At 38.0% G+C, this 9,136-nt stretch overlaps 1 protein-coding gene across 4 annotated transcripts in view; it reads left to right on the plus strand.

The window, feature by feature from the left end:
• Rps6kc1 (ribosomal protein S6 kinase, 52kDa, polypeptide 1) overlaps positions 1 to 9,136 on the plus strand; it is a 152,540-nt gene that overhangs the window by 18,408 nt on the left and 124,996 nt on the right. For all 4 annotated transcript variants that reach the window (XM_013015331.1, XM_013015332.1, XM_013015333.1 and 1 more), the window contains one exon: positions 2,718 to 2,838. In XM_013015331.1, the coding sequence (XP_012870785.1) occupies positions 2,718 to 2,838 (121 nt within the window). The remainder of the gene's footprint in view (positions 1 to 2,717; positions 2,839 to 9,136) is intronic.

Consider the following 9,136-nt stretch of genomic DNA (forward strand, 5'->3'; position numbering starts at 1 on the left):
CACTGTCTCTGAGCTTTTTTTCTGCTCAACACTAGCACTCTACCACTTGAGCCACAGTGCCACTTCCAGCCTTTTCTGTTTATGTGGTACTGAGGAATTGAACCCAGGGTTTCATGCATGCTAGGAAGCACTCTACCACTAAGCCACATTCCCAGCTCTTTCCTGCATTTCTTCATAGTGCTTTTGAAGTACTTTAGTTTGTGTTTACTTTGAAAAATCTTTATTTCTATACCAATTCTACTTGAGCTATATCCCCAGCCTTTATGGATGTCAAAAGTTATATTTTTTACTTTTAGATTTAATTATTGACTTATAAACCTTTCTAGAAAGCATATTGTTGCTTTAAAAATTTTTTTAAATTGTGGATTTTCTTAACAGACACCCTTTTCTTAGAGTTACTCCTTACTATGACTCAGAAATGAAACAAATAGCAATAACAAAAACAATAAAAAATCTGCATATATTTAAATATAGTAGAAAATAGAAACAAGGTTAGGAATGAAAGAGCTTTAAGTTGCTTATAGGATCAGGAATTAAAAAGTATGAAAGCTGAAGATATTAATAAAATAAAGGGGGGATAGGGCAAAGAAAATAGGAAATAAGATAGGAAAGGAGAAGTAAAGTATATGGGTTGAAGTTATAAAGGAAGAAAATGAGAGAAAACAATGAACTAGGGAAAACTATCAAAAACCCAAACAAAGAGACACAAAATGCTTGTTCTCCCTCAAATGACTCTTACCAGTTGAGGCTGAGGACCTCAGGGTTGGGGGTCCTCTTGCCTCAGAGACATTCCAGTGCATGTTTGGTATGGGGACATTTCCAAATGGAGGCTGCTTTCCATCAAATATCTGTGGCCCTCTGTGAGTAGTCTGTGCTGGAGGGGAAAGGTACTGGATGCTGAGAGATCCTACATTCCTTATCATGCAGTTTTCTGTCATAGCACCCTCCACCCCCACTTGTATTTTCACATACTAGTCTCTGAATTATTTCAGCTGCATCCCCAATAATCACCATTGACCTCCCATACTTCCCACCCAAGTAGATCTGTGTCTATGAACCTTGAGTCCATGTCTCAACCAGTTTCCTAGGCCAACTCTAATTCTTGGGTGGTTGCTCACTTAACCAGTGGAGAAGAGAAGGTCTTTGGGGTTTAGAGAAAGAAAAAATACAGAATCTTTCCTCTCTTACACTTGACTGTAATACCTCTACTAATATGATTCAATACTGTAATATAGTAAGCCAGGAAGTACACGGAGCCTTGCTTGCACATCTGATTGCTGCATGGATTGCAGATCTCTGGTCTTAAACCACATTATTGCAGAGTGCCAGCCTGTGTACCTTTGTAGTTCTCTGAGTCTTTCCTTTGCTTTTCCTTGTAGCCTCCCTTCCTCATGGTACCTAGCACTCTATGTTAGCCTCTGTTGTTTCTTTTACATGTCTAATGTTCATTTGGTCTCTGTCTGGAATGTATTGTTTCCCTTCCTTTCCTTTCTATGCCACTCACTTTTGTCAGCAGCAGAGTTTTTGAGCTTTGTTTCAGAGACCTGGAAAGTGCTGGGTACCTCTAATCCTGTCTTCTCAAACTCTAGCAGGTATCTCTTAAACAGCATCTGTTTACCTGCCTGGCCTAATATTTAGTCATTAGCATTACAGTGCCTTATACATGAAAACATTTAGAATTTATTAGAAAGGAAGTGACTAGTTTTCAGAATGACAGGAATTTAAAAACTCATTTTCTCCATTTTGTGGACACTGAAGGGCTGGCCAGTGAGTTCAGGGCTATGTGTCAAGTCCTTTTTACAAAGTGTTTTTTTTTTTCTTTTTCTAATTTAATTTGAATAAGGTTAAATAGTTCAAACTGATGAAAGCAAACCTCTTGTTATTTGGTTAGTCTAGATGGCTATTTTGTTTTTGTTTTTGTGCTGTCCTAGGGCTTGAAATCAGGGCATTGGCACTGTCCCTGAGCTTCTTTGGCTTCAAAGCTAGTGCTCTACCATTGGAGCCACAGCACTACTTATAGCCTTTTCTGAGTAGTTTGGAGATCAGAGTCTCATAGGCTTTCCTGTCTGGGTGGCTTCAAACTGTGATCCTCAGATCTCATACTCTTGAGTAGCTAGGAGCTACTCAATGCCCATTTAAAAAAAATATTAGTTTAAATAATTTTCTGATCAATATTGACATCCCCAGAAACCTTATTACTAGTTTAAAGTGTTATTTTTGAAAAAAAATTGTGAAGTTAATATTAATTACTTGCTATACAGCCACTTCAGTTTTACACATTTTATATGTATCCATTAAGCAGATATTGTATATGTCCTTTGTATTTAAAGATTGCCTTAATTGGTTACTTTGTGTTTGTAAGCATGCTATGTTTGAAAGCTATATTTGTCATCTAACTCCAGGCCAATAGTAATTGGTTTTGGAAGTGATTAGATGACATTTTATATAATATGGATTTTCTTTGTGCCACGTTGAGTATTTTTCCAGTTACGAATAAAATAATACTTGTTTAAAATGAAACTTAAAAATCAAATGGAGGAGTATATTTTATACTTTAAAGCAGTATCAGTTCATTTTAGACAGTTACTCTTTTTAGTTAGAAAGTATGTTTGCTTTGCTTAGTAATTTTGAACACTATAGTGAAATTATGTGTGGCTTAGATATTGGAATTTAAATGGTTTTGCTGTGGAATACACATTTCTTTTTTTTCTCTTTAGATAATCGTTTGGAAGAGATATAGTGATTTTAAGAAACTGCACAAAGAACTATGGCAAATTCACAAAAACTTATTTCGACATTCAGAATTGTTTCCTCCATTTGCTAAAGGAATAGTGTTTGGTAAGTGATTGTTTTGATCACTTTTTTTTTTTTGTTGTTTGTCAGTGTGGGGCTGAACTCTGGGCCTGGGTGCTGTCCCTCAGCTCTTCAGCTCAAGGATAGTGTCCTACCACTTGAGCCACAGCACTACTTCCAGCTTTATTCTGCTTATGTGGTGCTGAGGGATCAATAAGTGATTGTTTTGAAAGTATAATTTTAAAAAAGGGAGTAGCTAACTTTTTGATTAGTCACTGGTGCTCAGCTATTTTTAGTATTTTTACTGACCTTATCTCTTAGATTTATACTCACTCTGTTGCACTTCTTTTGTACTTCCAGTCTTTTTTGCTGGCTGTTTTTTTTTTAGCCTGTGGCAAAAGGGAGAATTAAGAGGGACAGTGAAGGCTGGGCACTGGTGGCTCATGCCTGTAATCCTAGCTGTTTATATGATTTTATAACCAGTTTTTATAGTAGGGTTAAAAAAAATAGAACGTTTATTTAAAAGTGAAAGTAGTATATAGACAGTCCGTAGTGATGTACCCCAGACCTGGGAGTCCAAGGATTGTTCTTATGCCAATAAAAGTCTACCTTATTCTAATAGCTACATAGATAGGTTCTGTTCTTTGTGGTTACATACAAAGGTTTATTCTTTGTATAATTTATTAGCTAAATTTTACTGGTACATTATTTCTTGTGTTTTTTGCTCTACTGAGGTCCTCATTTGTATATTGCTGTGCAATATATTTAATTAGGATAAAGTTATGGGAAATAGAATTGCCCAGGCAAGGGTCATGCATATTTTGGTCATTTTTTGATGTTTATTACTGTACTGTTTTAAAAATAATGATAGCACCAATATCTTCCACATTGGAATAGTTTTCCAAGTTAAAACAATTAAAAAAAATTTTTTTTTTGGTCATGGGGCTTGAACTCTGGGCTTGGGCGCTGTCCCTGAACTGTCCCTGTCCCAGCTCAAGGTGAGTGATCTACCACTTGAGCCACAGTGCCACATCTGGTTTTCTAGTGGTTTATTGAAGATAAGAGTCTCATGGACTTTCCTGCCCGAACTGGCTTTGAACCACGATCCTTAGATCTCAGCCTCCTGAGTAGCTAGGATTACAGGCATGAGCCATCGGCTCCTGGCTTAAAACACAAAATTAAAACAGGAACATAGCTAAGAAAAATGAAAGCCTAAACACATTATTGAAGAATGTACAATAAAACAATGGTCACCTGCTTTATGTTTTCCATCTTCTAGAGATTACAATTTTAATCTTTCTTGCTTTTTCCTTTCTCCTTTCTATTTCTCCTTTCCTTTCCTTTTTCTTTCTCCTCTTCTCTTTTTTTCCCTCTTCTCTCTTATCATCTCTTTCCCTTGCCTGTCTCCTTTTCCTCTTTGACAGTGCTTGCTTGACTGCCTGCTTGCCTCCCTCTCTCTCTCCCTGTCAGTTCCTTTCTTATTCTCTTCTCTTGTTTTTCCATCTTCATCCATCCTCCTGCCCTCCTGCCTTCCTGCCTTCCTGCCTGTTTGCCTTCCTGCCTGCCTTTTTCTTTTTCTTTCTTCCATCTGTGTTTTTCTCCCTCCGCTTCTCTTTCTCTTCTTTTTCCTTATCTCTGTGTCTCTTTCTGTCTCTCTGTCTCCATCTCTGTCTCTGCTTCTCTGTCTCTCTCTGTCTCTCTCTCTCCCCCCCTCCACTCCTGCCTTGACTCTTCTTTTTAAAATGTTTATTTCCATACTTGTAATGGTAAATTTTTACCTTATGTTTTGAGCATATCTGTTGACTTACAATTCTGATGGGTAAGGATATAAATTACTTACATTGTTTTCCTGTATTATTACATAGTGTATTTAGTTTCTCTATTGACTATATACCTCTATTTCTTATTTCTAACTGAGGATAATATCACTTATCTTTGTAACAACATTATAATAATATATTTTGGCCTTCCTTTAACCTATTCAGTTGCTTTTTACCACTTTTGAAATATGTACTCATGTTAACATTTGTCAGTTTGCCCAGTAATAATAATTAATATAATATATGATGATTCTAGAAGCTGATAATAAATAATATAATAACATATTATTATAATTATTCAAAATAACTTCATTATAGAGTCAGATAATGTACCACAATTACTTACTGTTCCCCAGTATTTACTTGTTTATTTTATTTTATTTTTTTTGGGTCCAGTCATGGGGCCTAAACTCTGGGCCTGGGCGCTGTCCCTCAGCTCTTCAGCTCAAGGCTAGTGCTCTACCACTTGAACCATAGCACCACTTCCGGCTTTTTTCTTTTTGCTTATGTGGTGCTGGGGAATTGAACACAGGGCCTCAGGTATGCAAGGCAAGTGTTCTACCACTGAGCCACCTTCCCAGCTACCCCCCCCAGTATTTACTTGTAACAACTACTTTGCCAATGTATGAAAAATATTTTAGTGACATACTTTTGTCTTATGCTATATCATTAAATCAAATCACATCACATTTTAGTTTATTAAATATTTAGGCTATTCCTTTTGTGATAATCAGCCTCTAAGATAATCACCTACAGTCTTGGATTTCACATCTTTGTGTTCTACTGTCCCCATCCCAGATTGTACCTAGGTTGGCCCTGAGACCAATAGCAAGTATATCATTTCTCAGATTTATTTACAAAAGACTGGTTTTTCCTTTTAGTGTCCTCCTCCCTCCTCATACACACACAGCTTGTTCTGAAGAATGCCAACTTCCCTATTGTAAGAACACTGGCAGCCTATGACAAGGAGTACAGGCCTCTAGCCAACAGCCAGTAAGCATGAAACTTACCATAATCATTTGAATGAATTTAGGAGCAGTCTCTAGTCCCAGTGAGCTTTGAGATGACTACAGTCTTATGATTTCTAACAAATCCATGAGTGGCTTGGACTTAGACCACTTGGACATACCATTTACCTTAGGTCTCAACTATGTGAGATTATAAGTATAGATGTCTATACTAAATTTTAGGTTGATTAATTACATATCAATAACTACATTACAAATTTTGTTACTTTGAAGTGTGTGTGTGTGTGTATGTGTGTATGTGTGTGTGTGTGTGTGTGTGTGTGTGTGTGTGTATGTACTGGGGCATTCAGCTCAGGGCCTGGGTGCTGTCCCTTAGCTATTTGCTCAAGATTAGCTCTCTGCCACTTGAGCCACAGCTCTATGTTTGGCTTTTTGGTGGTCGGTTGGAGATGAGAGTCATGACATTTTTTTGTCTGGGCTGGCTTCAACCACAATGATCTTCAGATCTCAGTGTCCTGAGTAGTAAGGATTACAGGTGTGAGCCACTGGTGTCTAGCTAATATGTGGGCTTTGAGGAGAGATAATGAGTGTCTGAAGTGCTTTCAAGAAGTAACTGTAGGAGTGATGTGGTCTTGCTAAGACTGCAAGTGGAGACTATAGGAGTTGGATAAATGTTACTAGAAAGTAGAGGAAAGGAGGGTCCTTCTTTTTTTGGGGGGGGTCCGGTCGTGGGGCCTGAACTCTGGGCCTGGGCACTGTCCCTCAGCTCTTCAGCTCAAGGCTAGCCCTTTACCACTTGAGCCACAGCGCCACTTCCGGCTTTTTTTCTTTTTTGCTTATGTGGTGCTAAGGAATGGAACCCAGGGCCTCTGGCATGCAAGGCAAGTGCTCTACCACTGAGCCACCTTCCCAGCCAGGAGGGTCCTTCTTAAGTTTAATAAAAGTTTAGCAACAATGTTGCATATAGTTATATGGAAAACATACCAAATAAATTGCATGATATAGCTAAGGAGATTTCCAACCTGTGTTCAAAATAGTTGTAGTTTTTTTTTTTTTGCTCCTTATAATAAAATGTGAGAGAAATAAACTAAAGGAAGGATTATTAAACAAAAAGGATCTAGGATTTATTTTGGAAATGCTTAGATAACAAGAAAAAGAAAAGGCTGTAGAACAAAAGTCAAATCCAGGACACTGTGGGCACACATAATCTAAAGATGAAGCCCAAGATGAACTATTTTTTATGGCTCCAGAAAGATTTAGTCAAACAAAATACTCTGTAAAGAGAGTAAGACTGTGCCTTTCAGACCTTTTAACATAGTAGGGCTTCAGGGAAGTAAAGTGTAAGCCTTAGAGGCAAATATTAGGTGAAAAGCTCTAAATGTTAACTCAGCAGAAGCTGAAGTTAGACAAGGGCTGAACCTGAGATTTGTGGGTATAGCTGTTGTCTAATTGAGTGAAGTCCAAAAACAGTATCAGAGACCTACCAATACCTTAAAGCAGTTACATCTACAGAAGCATTGCTAGCTGGCACTGATAGTCTCAGATGTAGTACAAAATGAAAGTCCTCCCAAATTCCATTGTCAGGAAACAGACAAAAAGAAAATACCTTTCCCCCATTCCCTTTTCCCCCAGCAGCCACAAACCTCACTATCTTTCACTGGAAAGGAAGTATGAATCAGAAGGTAGACTCCATAGACCAGAAGGCAGAATTAGGGTCTTGGTAAATTATTCTCAGGTTATGATGAGACTTAATCAGAGAGCTTTCAACATTTGCTCTGTTGGATTTTAGAATTACTGTGAGCCAGTTGACTCTTTACTGCCTTTGTTTTTCTCTACTTTTTGTACAGGAATGCCTTTATCAGTTGTACAATGCCTGCTTTACTATTAGATATTTAGTATGTTGAGGGCAGATAACTTGTTTCTAATTTCACAGGACAGGAGGAATTGTACTTAAAGAACTATACCTGGAGGGGCTGGAAAGGTGGCTCAGTGGTAGAGCGCTTGCCTTGTATGCCTGAGGCCCTGGGTTCGATTCCTCAGCACCACATAAACAAAAAGAAAAAAACCGAAAGTGGTGCTGTGGCTCAAGTGGTAGAGCGTTAGCCTTGAGTTGAATAGCGGAGGGACAGCGCTCAGGCCCAGAGTTCAGGCCCCACGACTGGACCAAAAAAAAAAAACAAAACAAAAAAACAAAAATCCCCCACAAAACTATACCTGGAGAACCTCATTCATACCTGGTTATCTACAAGATGAGATTCTGAATTTTGAACTACTGTTGTAATAGAATGAGACTTTTAGGGTCTGCAGAGGATGTTTCCAGAGTATCTTGTATGTGGAAAGAATGTGAACTGTTGGGTGTCAATTGCTATATTCTAAAATGCCCCCTCCCGGTATTCATTTTCTTGTTTAGTTCATTCGACACTGAACCAGGATTAGTCTCTGACTACTGGCATATAGCAGAAGGGAAGCTATATTACTTTCAAGGTTGGGTAATACAGGAATACTGCATCAGGCTCTGGTGGCTTCTGCTTGTAATCCTAGTTACTATGGAGGCTGAGATCTGAGGATAATGGTTCAAAGCCAGCGCAGGCAAGAATGTCTGTGAGACTCTTATCTCCAATTAACCACACAAAACCAGAAGTGGTGCTGTGGCTCAAAATGATGCAATGCTAGTTTTGAGCAAAAGATCTCAGGAATAGTGTACACACCCTGACTTCAAATGCCATGACCAAAAACAACAAAAAGATTGCAGCTTCCATCTTAGGAACATTTCTGCCCCTCCCCTCCAATTACCCTTTCCCTCCAGTTTTCATATGTATTTTGGAGAAACCAGTTGCCATGTTTTAAGAATATTCAGCTTGTGGAGGTGAAGATGTTTCAAACTTTCAAAATAGTCCAAGATCAATTCTATGCTTTTAAAATCCTGTCACCTGTTGCTGAGCTTTTATCCCATTTGCTTTATCATTTGCTACTCTTCCCCCCATAAAATATACACAATTATTTTTTTTTCAGCAATTAAGTTCCAGATTTCATGGGCATTTACTCCCAAATACCTCAGTGTGAATTTTCTAAGCTTAGGAATATTCTGTAACAATAACAGGATTTTATTATCAGTTTTGAGTAAAGTTAACATTGATGCAATGCTTACTTTAAACCTTCTATCTATATTCCAAATTTGTCAAATGAGTTAATACTCCTTTTATTCCCTCTAGTATATAGGATCCATTCTTGGATTATACTTCATTTGTGTTATTTGAAGTAAGGCTCCTTTATTCTGTAACATTTTTGTAGCCTTTATGTTTTTCTAAAAAATTACATTGATATTAAAAATTAGACTTTAAGGACATCAAAAGGAATAAAATACTTAAGAATAAGTTTAAGAAATACAAGCTTTGTACAGTTAAAACTTTAACACAGCCGGGCGCTGGTGGCTCACGCCTGTAATCCTAGCTACTCAGGAGGCTGAGATCTGAGGATCGCGGTTCAAAGCCAGCCCTGGCAGGAAAGACCGTGAGACTCCTATCTCCAATAAACCACCAGAAAACCGGAAGTGGC

This window comes from Dipodomys ordii, unplaced genomic scaffold, assembly GCF_000151885.1.
Source record: "Dipodomys ordii isolate 6190 unplaced genomic scaffold, Dord_2.0 Scaffold26, whole genome shotgun sequence".
In the NCBI taxonomy this organism is placed as follows: domain Eukaryota; kingdom Metazoa; phylum Chordata; class Mammalia; order Rodentia; family Heteromyidae; genus Dipodomys; species Dipodomys ordii.